Source organism: Trichomycterus rosablanca, chromosome 24 (assembly GCF_030014385.1).
Source record: "Trichomycterus rosablanca isolate fTriRos1 chromosome 24, fTriRos1.hap1, whole genome shotgun sequence".
Taxonomy (NCBI): Eukaryota; Metazoa; Chordata; class Actinopteri; order Siluriformes; family Trichomycteridae; genus Trichomycterus; species Trichomycterus rosablanca.
In genome coordinates this window covers 2,774,486-2,794,801 of record NC_086011.1, presented here as the reverse complement: position 1 = coordinate 2,794,801, position 20,316 = coordinate 2,774,486, and the positions used below count along the sequence as shown (strand labels likewise).

Sequence of the window (20,316 nt, the reverse complement as noted above, 5' to 3'; positions counted from 1 at the left end):
GTTGGGTTGCAAGCCAAAAAAAATAGGTCGCAGAAAATAATAATAATAATTAAATAAACTAATTTAAACATGCACATAAAGACAAAGTGAACTTGTACATGAACGCCCCCGTGTGAAAGCTTTATGTTACACCTTGTAAACCCCAGTGGGACCAGATTGTCATTATTATTATTATTTTGCCATTTTTTAATTAACTTCATTTTGTTGTGTGTTTTAATTTAATGTTTTGTTTGTGTTGCCTGGGTCGTAGCAAAAATCATAGTCGTAGTAAAAGTCAGTAGTGCGTCCAAAACTCAAGATAAAGTCGTAACTAAAACTCAAGCGCTAAACAGGTGCACAGCAGCCCGGGGTTATGAGTGACCTCCACACGGCTCAGGATGTTCTGTACGAAGGGAAAATCGTAGTGAAAGGTGGCAGAGTTCCTCGGAGAGGAGCGGGCAGTGTGTGGTACCTGTGACGTGCTCTGCTGGACGCTGTGTCGGCTGGACAGATGCTGTTAGGGAAACAGAGACAGAGGAGGAAGTGAGTGAACACATCTGTGAGAAATCTTCACTGAAGTGTGTCTGTTCAGGTTAGAGGTTAACGCTGCTACAACAACAACTCTGCGCTGTCAGCCGCGACTACACCGCGCGTGTGTGTGTGTGTGGGGGGAGGGGGTGGAGGGGGAGCCCCGGGCAATAACCCCCAGCCACTCCGAACCACACACACACACACCACTCAGTAAAAGACACACACATACAGATAAAACACACACACACACTTACTTTTAATAAAACTCACACACATACGAACACACTCTGAGTAAACCACACACACATACAGATGAAACACACACACACACTTACTTTTAATAAAACTCACACACATACGAACACACTCTGAGTAAACCACACACACATACAGATGAAACACACACACACACTTACTTTTAATAAAACTCACACACATACGAACACACTCTGAGTAAACCACACACACATACAGATGAAACACACACACACACACTTACTTTTAATAAAACTCACACACGTACGAACACACAATCTAAGTAAAACACACGCAAACACACACTTTTAATAAAACTCACACACAAACACACAAACACACACTCTAAGTAAAACACACACACACACACACTTACTTTTAATAAAACTCACACACATACAAACACACACTGAGTAAAACACACAGACATACAAATGAAACACACACACACACTTACTTTGAATAAAACTCTCTCACACACACACACACGACATTCTCAACAAAACACACACACACACACAAAACGACACACAGAGACATATATACACACACCGATCTGAATAAAACACACACACACACTGAATAAAACACACACAGAGACATACAGACAAAACACACACATACACCACTTTAAACAGAACACACTGATAGACCAAACACACACAATTACACACACCAATCTGAATACAACACACTGATACATAGACAAAACACACACACACACACACACACACACACACACTTCTCTGTATTAAACATCAGAGTTTATAAATCCAGGCCGTTTCTCTGAACTCTTCATTACAGCGGATATTTCACACGGTGTTCTCAGTGTTCAGGGTGCCAATCATGTTCAGTACAACTGTATCACGTCTCAGTTTGATCAGGATAATTATCCAGGATTTACTGGATTATCATCTGATTAGGATGCTCTACAGCACAGCCCGTGTTTCCCTCTGATATCTGTGTGTGTTCAGAATAAATCTGATGATTTTCTAATCCTGTAACACTGACGCTGATGAAACACGCACGAGGTGCAAACGTCCTGATATCCTGACAGCTAGTGAGGCGTCACCCACCACTCCGGCAGGGAATCGTCTAAATTTAGAGAAAGTAAACAAAACCACTCACAGTCTCCTTCTGTTCTGGGTTATTGTAGCATTAGAGATGCTAAACACTCCCCGAGAGACTCATTAATCCTAAACAGCGCCGAACAATGAAGCTAGCAAGCATGTCCAACACATTTACACGTTTCTACAAATGTAATGTGATGTGCTGGAGGGGGTTTAGTCACAGCTACATTTATATATACTTACATACATCCACATTTACTGTCATACACACCCTAAATGTGTCCTGATTGATTATTTATACGTGGTTGACAGCCTGACCCCTTTTTCTCTTCCAAATTTGGAGCTTTCTTCCTTCCTTCCTATTTACCTACCTACCTATTTACCTACTTACCTTCCTTCCTATTTACCTACCTACCTACCTACCTACCTACCTACCTACCTACCTACCTACCTACCTACCCACCTTCCTGCCTATTTAAATACCTATCTACCTATTTACCTACCTACCTACCTACCTACCTACCTACCTACCTACCTACCTATTTACCTACTTACCTTCCTTCCTATTTACCTACCTACCTACCTATCTACCTTCCTGCCTATTTAAATACCTATCTACCTATTTACCTACCTACCTACCTACCTACCTACCTACCTACCTACCTATCTATCTATCTATCTACCTTCCTTCCTTCTTATTTACCTATCTACTTACCTACCTACCTACCTTTCTATCTATTTACCTATTTACCTACATATTTACTTACCTATTTACCAACCTACCTATCTACCTTCCTGCCCATTTAAATACCTATCTACCTATTTACTTGTTTACCTACCTACCTACCTCCCTTTCTTTCTCTTTACCTATCTACTTACCTATTTACCAACCTACCTTTCTCCCTTCCTTCCTATTTACTTACCTACCTACCTATCTATCCACCTATCTACCTATTTACCTACCTACTTACCTACCTTCCTTTCTTCCTTCATTCGTTCCTTCATCCTTTACCACCGCTTTATCCTATAATGGATCGAGATGGGTCTGATTTATTGGGAAAAAGGCAGAAAACACCCCCCCACACACACACACCACGACACAGCCAATCAGGTCAATGTAGACATCTGACCGGCCGATAGCACTGCTAGGGACATAAGCCCTGGATACCAGCGGTAGTCTGTACGTATTGAGTAGCTTTTTAGCTTCAGCAGTCTTTACACAAACCTGTGGAGTTTTATAGTACTCAGAATGCTAAGCTTTGAACACGCTGCTACAAAACAAAGGTCAACGTTAGCAGCACTCGGAGCTTCTCTGTTGCCTAAAGGTGGGTAGGATGTGGAGGCTTTTACAGCTCTGCCCACTTGAGTTGCATTTTCGGTTTTGGCAAACGGCTTCACTTCCTCCCACAAACTCTTTGAATCAAACAGAGAACGCCAACTCAGTGCGAGCGGGCATCCAAAAAGAACCTGAGGAGTGAGTTCTCTCCGAACGGGACACAAAAACCACCTGCTTTCAGTGCTTTTGTGCTCGGGGTCTTTAAAAACTGACATCTGATGGATGGTGTTTCCACAAGCATCAAATTTTACTTTATTTTTTGACGTTCGTTTGGCAGGAAGGTCGACAGTGATGTATGTGTTTCAGGTTTCCACCAAATGATCCGAAATAGGTGAAAGATTTATGACATTTATAGTTAAAGTTACACTAGATGGTCAAAAAGTATTCGGACACCTGACCACAAGCTTGTCGGGCGTCCCATTTCAAAAACAAATGCGGTTAAAATAGAAGAGAAGGCTTCTCACAAGACTTTGGTTTGTCTGTGGGAATTTGTGCCCATTCAGTCAAAAGATGACAGCATTTGTATGGCCAGGCACTGATGTTGGTCAAAAAAGCTTTAATTTATGAGGTCAGGGCTTTGTGCAGGTCACTGGAGTGTTTAAATCGAGCTTTTCTTCATGTCTTTGTGCACAGCAGCTCAGTCATGCTGGAACTGGAATGGACCTTCCCTAAACTGTTGCTGCAAAGACTGAAGCATATCATTTAATCATTACAAGGGGTGTCCCAATACTTTTGTCCTTATAACAGACTGTACTGGCGGTGATTGATAAAGCGTTCGATGAAAAATGAGAGGAGAAAGAAAAGGCGAGGTGCTGACGTCCCTGCCAACTCTTCTTCCATGTGAGTGCCAACAGGCCCTGCAGGTGTGTCACCCCGGTGCCAAGGCCAGGGCGGCACTGCATACCATACCAACCATAATGATCACACTGGCAGCTATTCTGCTGACGGTGTCACGTCGGGTATACGGGAGCGGAGACAAATTTACAGCAGAAAAAAATTTCTGATATCGGGCAAAAATAAAAGCACATTTGGTCTCGTTCTAGAAATACAGAACGCAAATTTATAATCTGATTCATTAACATGCAAGCGTTTAATTAACATCTCCTGGTTTGGAGGATATTTGCGGTCTATCTGGTCGAATCTGATGCACTGAACTCTTTGATAATGTTTACTGTGATGATCTAATTCATCTAATACTAATGAATCCCAAAGAAGTTCAAAATGTTTAAGGTGAGGGTTCTGTGCAGAACTGCGATTTAATAAGTAACACTTACCATTTTGTAGAGATCAGTGACGCTAATCTGGTCTGCATCCACCATTTCAAAGTCCTTCCTTGGTACCAGATCGAGCCCTAAGTGTCTGTTCAGTAAAAAAAAGACAATCAAACCCAGAACAGGGAGACAATCGTGCATTAGTAGCGGTAGAAATAAAAGAACAGTATTTAAAACTCAGAATAATGTTGGTATATTAAACACCAAGCACCAGCCTGGTATCTGCTGCACATTGTACACTGTTAATCACAACGACTGCTTAATACAACAAAAACCAAGTGTTCAGTCTGACGGTGTACTGACTGCATTATTTACAGTGTAATAATAAACACTGGTTAGTGTGAAACAATACCATGTGATATACAAACACTTAGTAGTAGTAATAGCAGTAGTAGTACAATAAAAATAGTTGTAGTAGTAGCAATAATAATAAGAGTAGTAGTGGTAGTAGTATTAGTAGTAGCATAATATATATAAGAAAGAAAGAAAGAAAGATATCCTTTATTTGTCATATATACATATACAGATGTACAGTACAATGAAATTCTTTCTTCGCATATCCCAGCTGGTGTTGGAAGCTGGGGTCAGAGCGCAGGGTCAGCCAACTTACGGCGCCCCTGGAGCAGACAGGGTTAAGGGCCTTGCTCAAGGACCCAACAGTATGTAATGATAGCAGCAGTCGTGCAATAAATAATAGTAGTAGTATTATATCTAGTAGCAGAAGTAGTAGTAGTACAAGTGGTGTAAGTAGCATTAGTTATTAGTAAGTAGTAATAGCAGTAGTAGCAGAATAAAAATAGTTGTAGTAGTTGCAATAGCAGTAGTTATAGCAGTAGTAGCATAAATATTAGCAACGTATTAACAGTAGTGGTAATATTAGTAGTAGTAGGGGTGTAAGTAGTAGTAATAGCAGTTGTAATAGCAGTAGTATTTGTAATAAGAACCATTACTAGTAATAATAGTAGTAGTTTTAAAGTAGCATTAATAGTAGTAGTATAAGTAGTATTAACAGTAGTAGTAATTAAGTAGGGTTAAGGGCCTTGCTCAGGGGCCCAACAGTGACAACCTGGTAGTGGTGAGGCTTGAACCGGCAACCTTCAGACCACTAGTCCACTACCTTAACCACTAAGCCACCACTGTAGTAGTGGTATAAGTAGTATTAATAGTATTAGTATTAATAGTAGTAGTGTAAGTAGCATTACTACTTACATAGTAGTACTTAGTATTAGTAATAGTAGTAGTAGTTGTAGTAGTAGTAGCAGTAGTAATAGTAGCAGTAATAATAGCAGCAGCAGTAGTAGTAGTATAAGTAGTATTAATAGTAGTAGTGTAAGTAGCATTACTACTTACATAGTAGTACTTAGTATTAGTAATAGTAGTAGTAGTTGTAGTAGTAGTAGCAGTAGTAATAGTAGCAGTAATAATAGCAGCAGCAGTAGTAGTAGTATAAGTAGTATTAATAGTAGTAGTATAAGTAGCATTAGTAGTAATAATAGAAGCAATAGCAATAGTAAAAGTACTAGTAGTAATAGTAATGCATCATCCATGTCATAGACTTATATTTAATAAAAAAATGTACATTAAATTATGTTAAATAATGGATATGAATATATATTTAATCTTGGATGAATGGATTATAAAATGTTAAATCAATAGCTTTCTCATGCTAAATCTAATTGGTCTAAAAGGTTTGGAACAATTTTGGTAATATTTAACATTAATTTAGGATTTTGTAATATTAGATTATAAAATTCATTCATTTATTGGATGGGTCAGATTATTTGAGAGTAATGCAGCTCTTCACACAGTAAATTGACATAAAAGTTCAGGCAGGTCAGGGACACCAGGTCAGTTAAAACTGGGCCTTATTTATTTAACTCATACTGGACTGACCTGTGACAGCAGAAATGTCAGTGGCTTTACACATTCATAACACAGTGCGGATACACAGACTGATAATGAAACGTCTATTATATTTCTCCTGTCCTTCAGGCCTGTCTATAAACGTCAGCATGTGGCAGCGAGTGCCTTCTATTTTATTTCATTTACTCAATTATTGTGTTAGCATAGCCAGCGCTGCGTCTGCCAGCCACATTCTGCTGACAGGGTACTGAGTAAAAGTGCAGAGCTCTCAACAACCTTGAAGAACATATGGCCTTCATAAGAGCTGACATGGATGTTGACTTTGATGTTCCCTGAGGATGCTGGGGTGCTTATAAACTCCTCTGTCATTGTTCAGGAACACAAAACCATTGATCATTGTTGTTTTAGTTCCCTTGGAACTTACATCCAGTAGATTGTTGTTAATATTTTAGATACAGCCCCCGTTTCAAGAAAAGTTGGGACATCTTGTACAATGAAAGTAAGTGTCCCCTGTATTGTCCCTGTGTCCCTGTATTGTGCTAGTCCTGACCTGATTGACTTGCCATCAATGAGTAAAGCATGGATTTCAGGAAAATATAAAGCATGACAGTTTTAGGAGAATGGAAGGTCACCTGTCTGTGACTTGATGCTGAGACAATGACAAGTTTACATATAAATACCAAACAAATAACCGCAATTAAAATTAAAATTCCTATTAATTACACTTTTTAACCATGGAACTGTTGCGCAACAATTGTGGTTGTCGTTCTCTGATTCTAGTGTTCATGATGCGTCAAACATTTTCAACAAGTGACTAATCTGGACTGCAGGCAGGCCAGTCGAGCACACCCACACTCTGTCTATAAAGCCACATTGTTGTAGCACATGCAAAACAAGGTTGACAGTGTCTAGCTGAAATGACCGTGGACTCTCTGAAATCCCAAAATACGCCTTGGCATCAGTAGTACCTTCAAAAATATGCAAGCCACCCATGTAGCAGGCACTGATGCACCAATGTCAAAGTTATAGATTTTCTATAACCTTCTGTCCCAATTTGTTTATCGTCCAGCTTTCACATATATAAAAAACCACAGACAAGACCAAAGTCTGGACAGAAGACAGTTCTGATCTTTCTCTGATCTGTGTGTTATTTCCTGACTCCTGGATCCTTTGATGTTAATAACTGAACCAAGTAGAACAAAGCTGTCCACCACTTCAACATCTCCATCCATGGTAAAGCTTGATCTTTCCATGCTGTCCCATCTTTTGCCTTTTAAATGTTTTCCTGCATTGTGTCCAGTGTTTCTTGGTGGCACCAGGCCCTCCACAACCATGCCCATGGTATTATGTGGTTGGTGTGTGACCATGGAGAGCCACAGACACGGCAAACTGTTTGACTTGAGTCGTGACTGAGCAGTGGTGGGCCATCGTTTAAGGCTGCGGCACCACCTGAGCACAAAAACATTATCTATTAATGAAGTAAAAGACCTGCTAGCGCCCCAGCTTTCCTCCACCTGACAGTGAATAAGTGATTAGTATTTCCCTAATTTCCACCAGCAGCAGTAATTTATCTTCATCTGTTGATTTGGCTGACTGGGAGCTCGGAGGGCCGGAGTGTGCTGGCTTCAGTACTGGCTCTCGGCCACAGTGCTCATTTTATCCCTGACCAGTTGAGAGCAAACGGCTCAGACCGGCCATAAATAATGCTTTACTCTTTATATTTTTTGTGATGGACTGGCAGCCTGTCCGGGGTGTTTCCTGCCTTTTGAACAATAAATCAGACTCACCGTGACTCCAAACACGATAAAGCGTGGTCAGGAAACTATTTTTGTCCAATTTAGCAAGTTAGTAATGAAGTACAATTATTTTTTACATTGCACATTATAAACTGCAGAAACAAAACAACCATGGCTTTGTACGATTACCCAGCTGAACAGTTTTAAAAATCCACTTTTAAACAGGAATAATTTGTTGACTTTAGTGCCCAAACAATTATAGAACGCCTTTATTTGTCATATATACATATACAGACATATGGTACTATAAAATACTTTCTTTGCATATCCCAGCTGAAGCTGGGGTCATAGCGCAGGGTCAGTCATCGTAAAGCGCCCCTGGAGCAGAGAGGGTTAAGGGCCTTGCTCAAGGGCCCAACAGTGGCTGCATGGCAGAGCTGGGGTTTGAACTCTCAACCTTTCAGTTGATAGCCCAAACCCCTACCCACTAGGCTACCACTGTTTGAAAAACATTTTTTCACCATTCTCAGCACTGTAATGACACTCACAAGGTAATAAGATGGTCGTGTGTGTGTTAAGGTACTGGAGTAATAATCAGTAGGTCACTGGTTCAATCCCTACCACTGCCAGGTCGCTGCTGTTGGGCTCTTGAGCAAGGCCCTTAACCCTCAATCGCTCAGACTGTATACTGTCACGGTACTGTAAGTCCCTTTGGATAGAGGTGCTAAATGGGCAGAGATAACTCAGTAGTTAAGGTCCTGGACTAGTAATCAGAGGGTTGCCGGTTCAAGCCTCATTACTGCCAAGTTGCCACTGTTGGGCTCCTGAGCAAGACCCTTAACCCTCAACTGCTCAAAATCATGTTCAGTCGTAATTGTAAGTCGCTTTGGATAAAAGCGTCTGCTAAATGCTGAAAATGTAAACGTATGAGTGTAGCAGGTGAAGCAGTGTTGTTGGGATTTTAGGTCTAGACAAATGTACAGAGCAACAAAGGCTCATCTGTATGCCAGGTGTAGCTTATAAAATAATGAATGAATAATAAATAAATGGACGTACCAGATGGGTGTTCCTAATAAAGTGCTCAGTGAGCGTGTATATTCCGAGTCGTGTGTGGTCGAAAACAAAAGCATTGTGGAAACGGTGAATTACAGCACGGCTAATAAATAATGCAGCAGTGTGAGTTAAACCGCTGACGGAGAGATAAATGAAGCCAAACGTGGAACTCGGTGGGTCTCTAAATAAAGCCGATCGTCCACATTGTTTGCTCAGAATCTACGAGGCAGTAAGTACCGAGTTACTCCTGAGTAACTGTGTATCGTTCTCTTACTGAAACACCAACGGTCTGAGCTTTTATTAGCCTGTACGACATATCGTGATGACGGACGAACACAGAGGTCTGACAGATCTCAGACGCACTAATTAATAAAAACCATCCCCAGGAAATATGAATCACCCTTACAGAGACGAGGCTCAGCGGTCAGTTTAATTAGCGCACAAAGAAGGTACGATTGTTTACTCACAGTTGTTGCGGTCGTGTATTTTACAGCATGTACGTTCTGCTGCGACTGCTCTTTTTTGGAACACTTATTTCTTTGTGTTATTTTTAAATATGCTGGGTCAAACGTACAGTATTGTGTAAAAGTCCTAAGCCAACGCTAGCTAAGTTTTAATGACCATCTATATTCATATTCTTCAGATTTAGACTTTCTTTTATTTATTTCTCTGTCCAGCTAATCCCAAACTGCTTCTAACATATTCAGGCCTGGACTCTGTGTTGGCCGGTTCATCACTCTAAATATGATCTCACTGCATTAGCAATGTGCTTGGAATCATGATCATGCTAAAACATCAAACCATTCCCGATTCAGATGCTTTCCAGAAGGAACGGCACGATGAATTAAAACCTGACTGTACTTTTCAGCATTTATGATCCCATCAACACCACTGGCAGAAATGCAGCCTCACACCAGGACAGACCCACCACCGTGTTTTAACGAAGGTTGCAATCGGTCATTCTTACATCGTCCTTCAACTCTTCTTCTCACATACTGTCAATAAATGGACCCAAGTTTTTCAAGCTTGGATTTGTCACTCCATAATACTCCATAATACTCCATAATACTCCATAATACTCCATAATACTACTGGTCTTCAATCCAGTCTTTTTAGGCTTTATCATATTTTAGCTTTTACACCGTTTCTTGGCCCTTCCGAAAAGACCTGATTAAAGTCCTCATTAAATAAATATACATTTGACCCAGCATATTTTATAATAACTACACACTGTATAGTTAAATGTATTTGAACACACCAACACGACCTTGCTAGAACAGCACTAACAGTGTCTGGACTTTATGGACCTTGTTCTATGCACAGTGGCATAGCTTTGCTGTAACAGGAAGTGATCTTTTCTAAACTGCTGCCACAAACTTAAAAATAATAGTTTGCCTTATATATATATATATATATATATATATTATTTTAATATTCATATTAATAGTAATAACTGTGATGAAAACATTTGAACTCAATTATTAGGAGGGGTGTTTTTTACCTTTGTAGCATAGCCTCCTAGTTTATTATTAACAAAGTATTTCAATAAAAAAGTCATTATACAGTATGTCCAGTTTAAGTATGAAATTGATCACTAATCACAGTATATCATTTACTTTAGACACAGTAAAACAACAAACTTCAAGAATTGTAATAAAACACACACGTGTACTTACTCATTTCCCCAGTCCAGGCGGATCGTGATGTGGCGTTTGATCTCACTAATCTGATCCTGGGTCAGATGACCGGATAGCATTTGCCGCCTCAGGTCGATCAGCTCGTTCATCACGTGACGCAGCTTATAGAAGAGGTCCACTTTATGCTTCTGTGGGGTACAAACAGTATAAGGGTCAAAATTCATGACAAAAGTGCATCTGAGACCTGATTGTATGAGAAGAGCAGATTTATTTTATTTAAAGCATTACTTACACACACACACACACACACACACACACACACACACACACACAGAACTGCTACACTGACAGACCATCATTACAGTTTCTACCATACGTTTCTTAATTCCATCTGCAGTGCTTGAAGTGTCCCAAGGATCAAACTGCTGCATACAAAATTTCACCATGACTCTAAATTTGTCTCTGACAGGTGAAAAGAAGTGGTTGGTAACCTTACATGTCACAAAGGGCATTTGTTAGTCACAGCCATCCTCAGTTAGTGAAAAAAAGAACTATGTAAGTGGATACAACAAGATTAATAGAAATAGACAGAATTTAAAAAAGCTATTAAGAAATACCCATATTTTATAATATGCATTGTATTTCATTGATGCTGTCAAATTTTATAATCATAATTAAAGGTTATTTATACTGATAAACATTAATACAAAATTTATATGTGAGGCGCCAAGCTGGCTATTTTTTTTATTTATTATTATTTATGTATTTATTTATTTAACATTTCAGAAACTGTGCGTTATATATAGTTTAATGTTTATAGTTTAATATAAATTGTAATGTTCGAGGGGTTTTTGCTGCAAAAACTGTCTCATCTTTCCTCTTAAAAAACAGTATTTGGCCAGACGTGTCCAACATTGTTCTGCCACAAGATCAGAGGTCAAACACTTCAGGGCGGAGATCAACAAATCTAAACTGACATCCACCTGAAAACGACCAGCGTGATCTAAATATCGCCTTCCTACAATCTCATCTGATAAAAAGCTGCACCTCAGTGAGCTTGGAAAGATTTTTGGGTCTGTCATTCAGAAAACATGGGGATTAAATAGGAACCTTGAGGGACAAAATAATGGAAACACCACATAAAAGCAGCTAATCACAGTCAAAGGTTAAATTTAATTATTAATTTGCAGTAGTTTGGTGGTGCAGAAGTCTAAATTGCCTGCTCATCACCGCCGAGATTCGAGATCTGTGTGTGTTGAAGGAGAGGAGAGGTGTGCTAGCTGAGTTGCCGTACGTGCAACAGAGGCTGTGTTAGAAATAAGCCGCTTTCCTCCTTGCCTACTCATAACTGGTGGCTCTAGGAACCCTTGAGCAATATTAGACTGGAAAAGCTACACGCCTACAGGTTAAACAACACAGACGTTTAACAAAACCCGGTCGCCTGTCCTCAATATCACTGATGAATGCTGTATTAGTGCAGCAATGTCTTATTATTATTATTTACATTTATTTTTAATAAGGTAGGGTTGTTGTTGTCTTTTCTACTTCTCCTATTTTTCAGTGACTCTTATATTTATTGATTTGATTGTCGTATAAGCGCTGAGTGAAAAGTCATATTCTGTACTTCTGCCAGCAGGGTAAACCTACACATTTACCCTCAGGAGGCATTAAAACGTTTCAGCAACAGAATAGAAGCGATGTGGTTTTAATCCGATCCACTACAAGACTTTCCCTGCCTGCACTGCTTTCCACCGTAACAGAATCTCCAGGAATGCTCATTACCCACAATGCACTTTCCCTTTTTGTCAGATATGGACGGATCGCTTTCAGCGTGAATCCATTAGAAGCTGCCGTGAGTTAATGAATACCGCGATAGTGGGAAAACTCGCAGCTCGTGATATTTTATCTGCACAGATGAGAATTTAAACTCGTGGATGAGAGAAATGAAATGTTTATGAGCTTTAATATTTGCAGTGTTTTTATTTTTTTTGAAAGAGCTCCGGATGTGAAAGGGCATTTAGGAGAAAATGAGATTTTCTAACATGAAGACGTGATCATAAATCATCCGCAGCTCATCAGTGAGAGGCGGAAACTAAACAATCGGGCCGAGCATCGCATGCGAAGCCTGATCACAAAAATGCTCTAGTATTAGGGTAGATTATACTAATATTATATTCATTTTATCATTTATTTATTCATTTGTTTATCCTTAAATTTCCAAATAACCCACAAACGCACGATGAAGAGATTATTCATATTATTAAAGATGTTTATAATGACGTATACTACATGAACAAAAGTATTGGGACACATTAAGAGTGAATTGCTCCCACTTTTTTGTTTGTTATTTATTTTATTAAGATTTTAATGTCATGTTTTACAAACTTTGGTCACACTAATGACAGGACAGGTAGTTACTGCTTACAGACACTGGGAGAACATGCAAACTCCACACAGAAAAGACCTGAACCACATTATCTAGGGATTGAACCCAGGACCTTCTTGCTGTGAGGTGACAGTGCTACCCACCATGCCGCCCCCTTTTTTGTTTGAGTGCGTGTACACATTTCTGATTTTCTGTTGTATAATATTGTACTGGGCGGCATGGTGGCTTAGTGGGTAGCACTGTCTCATCACAGCAAGAAGGTCCTGGGTTCGATGGCGACCAGTGTGTGTGTGTGTGTGTGTGTGTGTGCAGTATGATGGACTGGCAACCTGTCCAGGGTGTTTCCTGCCTTTTGGCCAATAAATCGGACCCACCGCGACCCTGACAAGGATGAAGTGGTAATAAAACAGACAATGAATGAATGGCATTTTATGCTCTGTAGGTCATAACTGCCCCACAGTAGTACAATCTCACTCACTCACTTTCTTAACCGTTTATCCAATTAGGGTCCGGGTCCTTTCTGTGCAGAGTTTGCATGTTCTCCCCGTGTCTGCGTGGGTTTCCTCCGAAGCTCCGGTTTCCTCCCACAGTCCAAAAACATGCAGTCAGGTTAATTGGAGACACTAATTGCCCTATAGGTAAATTGGTGTGTGTATGTGTGTGTGTGTGTGTGTGTGTCTGCCCTGCGATAGACTGGCGCCCCATCCAGGGTGTTACTGTGTGCCTTGCGCCCATTGAAAAGCTGGGATAGGCTCCGGCACCAGACCCTAATTGGATAAGTGGTTAAGAAAGTGAGTGATATGCTGAGACTATAGGGACTAAAATATTGGGACACCTGAGCATGAGCGTGTTCGACAGGACATGCCAAAACTACAGGCATCAACATTGAATTGGCAGCGGTAGCTCAGCGGTTAGAGTACAGGACTAGTAATCAGAAGATCACAGGTTTCAGCCCCACATCTGCCAGACCTCAGTATTTTCCCTTCTGACTGAATGGGCATACATTTCCACAGTAGTACTTCAAATCCATCGTTCATAAAGTTCTCGTCAGGTCGGGTGTTCACATACTTTTGGTCACATAGCGTTCCTCTTGTTTTTTGTTGGGTAACCATCCACCGTTCTGTTCTGTCTCCTTCAAACGTACGTGTGGGCTGGATACAGATTAGCGTGGAGGAAACTGACTATGGCAGGTAAAGGCAGCCATGATGCTGTTACGCTGGCACAGTGAGTGGGTGGCGAGGTGTGAGTCAGCCCACGATCAATGGACGGAGTGGGTGGTGGAGCAAGAAAATAACACACATGGTGCACCAGCATGCTAATACACCAAAATCAGAGGAGCCCACAAGCTTCTCTGGTTTGATGCTGATGCTACCATCAGTGCCAGGAGCCATGACGATGCCAGACTGGCACTGTAAGATGGTACAAAGTCCAAAATTATGGAAAAACAAGGAAAGGAAGAGCAGGGAAAGTAAACTGAACGCACAGATCGGACTGCAGGCATAACAAGATTCTAGATGTTTTTGGTTTTGACAGTGTACGTGTGGGTGGTGCATCGTAGCTTCAGTCTTTTAAACCCTCTATATTTCAGAAATCTTATAATAATACTCGTCTGGTCTGGTTTGACCATATCAATCACAACATTAAGTGTGTGAAACGTCTCACAAATAGGGATTTTTGGTCACAATTCATCCTTTATCAGCTTTATCCTGGTCAGAGTTGCGGTGAGAATGCAATGATCTGATTCATTGATTGAAAGGCAGGAACTACACACACACACACACACACACACACACATTTAGGACAATTTTTTGTAGCTCCAAGAGCCTGGCCATCCAACCAGGGAATCAAACCCAGGCCCTTCTTGCTGTTTTGTTAATGGTCAAAAGCTCTAGGAAAGATCCAGTCGATGTCTGGCCTTGGATTGAGTGCAAACATATCAAAGGAGTCAAGGATCATTTCTGCAGGTCATGTCTGGTGGTCACCAGTAAAAGCCAACAGGAACATCCCATTAGATCATGCATATTAGCTCATGTATTATATTAAGGTCACAACCCCTATAATATGAACACCAAAACCCACAGCAATACGTATTTACCATAGTACAGCTCACAAAACCCTCGCCGCTCTGTAGATACAGTAAGGTGTACGATTATTCAGCAAAAAAGTGCTCGGTGCATCTTTAACTGATTAATGACTTACATAATCATGAATGATGACTGTTTTAATGGTGTTACAGAGATTTAAAGGGATCTGCACACACACAGGTCATTTTTTTTTGCAGCTCCAGATTCCCACAAGGATCTTACAGGTTCTCACAAAATATCCCACATGTGGACGAAGGAGTCGAAGTTAATTGCGCTTTTGTATTCATATGATTTTAACAATCGATTAGCAAACAGAAGTGCTTATAAAGCTTTTTACCTAAATCTAATCCATAAAGTGGACTATAATGTGAGCCAGGGTTTCCAGAAGGTTCTTGTTGCCTGTTATAAACGTCACGATAATGAAACAAACCATGCTAAATGAATTAAAGGCCATTATCACTGGTAATTACATCAGAAGGTCACAATGTTGATTACATGAGCTTCTGAACGAATAGTCAGTCTGCAGAAGAAGCGAGGTAGTGTTACAGACCAAGGTAACAAATTCTGGCCACAAATTGGTAACCAATTCACACCTCCAGAACAGCTTTCCAAAAATCATCCCACACAAGGAAACATTTCAGCCAATCCAGCTTTAAATCATAGAAGATTTGGACCAGGAAGAGTCTGAACCAAGGACTGGCAAAATGCACCAAAGGATCAGCACCACAGGCCGTAACTGGACACCAGCACTGACCAGATCAAAATTACATTACAAATTAGATCAAGCTAGAGTCGCAGTGCTGATCCTGGAAGGCTCAGTTTAAGAACAAATGCGTTTTTGATGTGCTGCGTAGTTCATGCTTCAGAGACCTCAATGATATAAAGAGGTAAACTGTGCACTTCAGATGTGCAGCGCCATCCGTGCAAACAGGGTCCGGTACTCTGGGTAGCACCAAGGTTCTGAAACAGAACCTGAACAGAACCAGTTCAAGATCCAGAGTTATTTAAGATAAAAAGAGCTCAGAGGAGATGTCAGCCCTCTCTTGGTGTCCACGAAGAAGCTCTGAATGTGTTATGAATGTATTTAGCTCAGAATCCAAAGCATGTTATTCTAATGTTTTTATTTTGGTAACATTATCACCGCCGGACATGCCAGATGATCACTAGCAGAAAGGAACAGGAAACTCAGATAAAAGAAGGCCAACAACAAAAAGGAATCCAGATTTGTCGATGCCACAGAGATCTGGTCTCCAGCAAAGAGGTTCCATCACTCACACAGGACATTCATTAATTAATTTTCTTATCCTTTTAACCAATTAGGGTCACAGGTGGTGCTGGAGCCTATCCCAGCTTTTCAATGGGTGCAAGGCACACAGTAACTCCCTGGACAGTGCACCAGTCCATCGCAGGGCAGACACACATACACACACCCATTCACCTATAGGGCAATTCAGTGTCTCCAATTAACCGGACTGCGTTTTTTTGGACTGAGGGAGGAAACCCATGCAGACACGGGGAGAACATGCAAACTTTGCACAGAAAGGACCCGGACCGCCCCGCCTAGGGATCGAACCCAGGACCTTCTTGCTAAGCCACCGTGCCGCCCACACAGGACGACGTACTTCTATAAGTCTTTCCCAAAAAGTCATAATCACGGATAGTATCTGCTTTTGAAAAAATAAAGATTGGCTTGCTTGTGAACAGAACAAGTCCCACCAGCACCAAAAGCCGACAAAGAAATGCCAAAAGGTCACAATCCTGACCAGAAGAAGAGAGGATACCAAGTCCTGATGTTGTGGATGCTACAGAGATCATTTTAATTCATTGTGTTTCCTCACTGTGGCATCGCTTGTACCTCGAAGCCTCCAGGTAATTAAAGAAGTCCTAACAAACCTAAAAGTTCTTCTGTTGTTTCTGGACTGACCTGACCAGGCCCTGGTCAGCAATCATCACATCTTCACCTGCTACAAGAAATTACCCAGCAGGCCTTCAGCATGAGAAAAAAAAAACCTTCAGAGCACAAACGCACAGATCTTTAATAGATTTAAGCAGAGAAAACATGCTGACTTACCGCTGTGGAAGCAAAGCCGTCCTCTCGCTTTCTCCCACAGCTCCAGAGAGGAAGATGTAAACATGAGTGTGACGTGTGAAGCAAATAATAGCCTGTCAAACAGTCCGAGCCGTCTCGCTCTCCTCTCTCTCCGACCGCTCTCGCTCTGGCTCTCTAATGCACATGCTCGCTCTACCTCACGCTCATCCTTCTACTCACGGAAACCAGGAGCGGAACGCTGTCAAGGTGCGGAGCCTATATTTATAACCTCGCACTTCTTTATTTATCTTAAACACTTTAACTTTCCTAACAAACCCGTACGGATTAGCGCGTCTATCGTCCACGGAGCTCACGTCTCTCTCCCTTCCCAAACTCCCCTATAATCACGCCCTCCCCAGCTTCTCTTACCTAACTAACATCGCATGAAGCTCTTAGCAGCCCACACACAAGCTCCCTCCCGCACCGGCTCCCCGAGGATGCCCGACGATTGGTCCGAACGGATATCAGTCACAGCGCACCAGCTGTGTCATGCCATAATTGTTTCTCCAACAATTCCTCATCACCAGCCAGAAACAAAATCCCAGTTCGACACATCGAGCAACCAGTGCACGTGCATTTTCATTTCCAATTTCACTGGCATGGAATGATCCTAATTTTATACATAGCTGATTCTCTACACAGAACCCAAGCTGGCAGTAAAAGGCTGCAGAGCGGCACATGGCAGCACACGCCTCCTCTAGCACGTCCAGAAGCTGACCGATTTTAATCGCTTTTTATTGTGCACAAAGATCCACGCACTGGCATCCACGTTGGCACCCGGATCAGACAGCAGCGGTCGTACTTGCACCAGCAACGAGCATCATTGTTTCAGCCGTCGTCCCTCCTTCAAATAGACCCATAGCAAATCAGGTGTCTGTGTAGGCGCCCGGCCGACTGATAGCAGAGCTGAGATTCACTCGAGAGCTCGAGATCTCAGCACTGGTAGTGCAGTGGAATATTGCAAATCTTAGCTTTGCTACCGGTCGGCTGGGCGCCCCTAGCAGGCACAATTGGCCACTAAAGTCTGCTGGGTGGGGAAAGACCAGACTGGAAAGGGGTCGGGTCTTTAACGCTGTGTAAAGAACTCTGGTTAGTAGCCCAAGATGCCTGTTCAGAAGTGGAGGAACGTGGAGATCAGGGCATGACTCTCCATGAGCAAAACTGACCTCACAGAAGTATGGGGCAATTAGAAGGGATCAGTGGACTGCACACGTGTCGGAAGGAGTGTGTGTCAGGCTAATATACCGTCTTCTGACACGATTGGAGTCTCCAGCAGCGGAAGTGGAGAAAAAGGGCGAAAATGCATGAATAAAATAGCAAGAAACGTGTTTAATAAAGTTGGACTGGGACAGAGCTTTAATTCTGACATAGGAGTCAATGGTCTAAAAACTAGGACAGCCAGACAAAACTTAATATGGAAGCACCAAACCAGCTTTAATGGAAGAAAAACAAACTGTAAAATGCACCATCAGTGGGTGGGAATGTTCCTCACGAGGGCCGTTAACCACGGAGCGAATTGTGGGGCTGGAAATGGGACCATCATTGATGAGCTGAGGAAAGAAGTTTAAACAAACACTCCACACAAAAGTGCTAGCTTTGTAGCTTATGGAATAATGAGCCATGAAGGCTTATTCATTTAGCAGATGCTTCTCCGAGAAATTCTGCAGCGGTTGCAAAGAGGAGAGTCGCTTGGTGCAAAAGAGACTCTTATCCGGATGAGAATGCAAGTGTGAGAATGCCTTTTTAAGTGAGGCTGAATCAGTCTGAGCATCGATGCACGGTCGCACGAGGTTTTGAATGCAAAATGCACATGCTGAATAAAAAATAAAACCGCTGTTGGAGACTCCGATCGTGTCCGAGGAAGGGTAACTTTACCTGCCTCACACTCCCTCCGACACATGTGCACACCTTCACACACCTCGCCCACACCTTCGGTAAATTCACACGTGAGGCCAGAAGTCACTCAAAGAGAGCCACGCCCTAATCTCCAGGCTTCTCTACTTCTGTTCAGACACCTTAGGCTACTAACCAGGGTCCTTACACAGCATCAAAGACCTCTTCCCCTTTTTAGTCTGGTCTTTTCCCACACAACAGACTCAATAGCGCTTATTACAAGAGACATTGTCTCAAGGCAACTTTAAATAATACAGGACCAACAGGCTAAAAAATCCCTGTTGAGCAAGCCGACAGTGGCAACAAAAACTTCCTTAAAACAATAAGAACCAGATTCTTAAGAGTCTTGAGAGGAACCAGACTCTTGAGAGCCTTAGGAGGAACCAGACTCTTGAGAGTCTTAAGAGGAATCAGATTCTTGAGAGTCTTGGGAGGAATCAGACTCTTGAGTCTTAGGAGGAATCCAACTCTTAAATCTTAGGAGGAACCAGACTCTTGAGAGTACTGTGAAGAATCAGATTTAACACAGTTTTTTCTATCCGGACTGGGGACCAGCACTGAGGGCACACTGACAAGTGTACCTTGCAATGGCTCGGCTGTTTCGCTCAACCCCCACCCTTGATATTAGACTATCATCTCCATGCAGACGCCCAATACGCTCAATAACACAGCTGAGATTCAAACTCTGGATCCCCAGATCTCAGCAGTAACGGTCTAGTGTACTTTGCCTCTGCGCCACCCAAGCGCTGCTAGAAACAAGTAATGTATTCCAGAAAAACATGTCAGGTTTAGCGTGAAACCTTCGTAAGCGTTTTTTGTCTGGCACATTGTTACCGCCTGGATGTTCACGCCTGGGATTCCAGACTCTTGCAGAAACACAAAACTCTGCACCAGAGTCGATTAATAAAAGTCAATAGATGGCAGTTCAGAGAAATAAGATCATGACCCTTCATTACCATCATTAACCGGAGATCAATCGCACAAGAAGGAAACTGGCATCGCTCAGCGCTAACGTTAACGTCAAAGCTAACTCTAGCTTGATTTTTAGTTTATATTTAATGTCATAAACTAAATGGCCGAAAGTATGTGGACACCTGAGAATGTTGGGCATTTCATTTGAAAAACAAATCCTA

At 41.7% G+C, this 20,316-nt stretch overlaps 1 protein-coding gene across 3 annotated transcripts in view; it reads right to left on the bottom strand.

The window, feature by feature from the left end:
* Positions 1 to 20,316, bottom strand: part of dock3 (dedicator of cytokinesis 3) — a 132,041-nt gene that overhangs the window by 64,368 nt on the left and 47,357 nt on the right. For all 3 annotated transcript variants that reach the window (XM_062987080.1, XM_062987081.1, XM_062987082.1), the window contains exons 6-8: positions 10,771 to 10,919; positions 4,446 to 4,530; positions 452 to 493 (exon numbers count right to left, since the gene is read on the bottom strand). In XM_062987080.1, the coding sequence (XP_062843150.1) occupies positions 452 to 493; positions 4,446 to 4,530; positions 10,771 to 10,919 (276 nt within the window). The remainder of the gene's footprint in view (positions 1 to 451; positions 494 to 4,445; positions 4,531 to 10,770; positions 10,920 to 20,316) is intronic.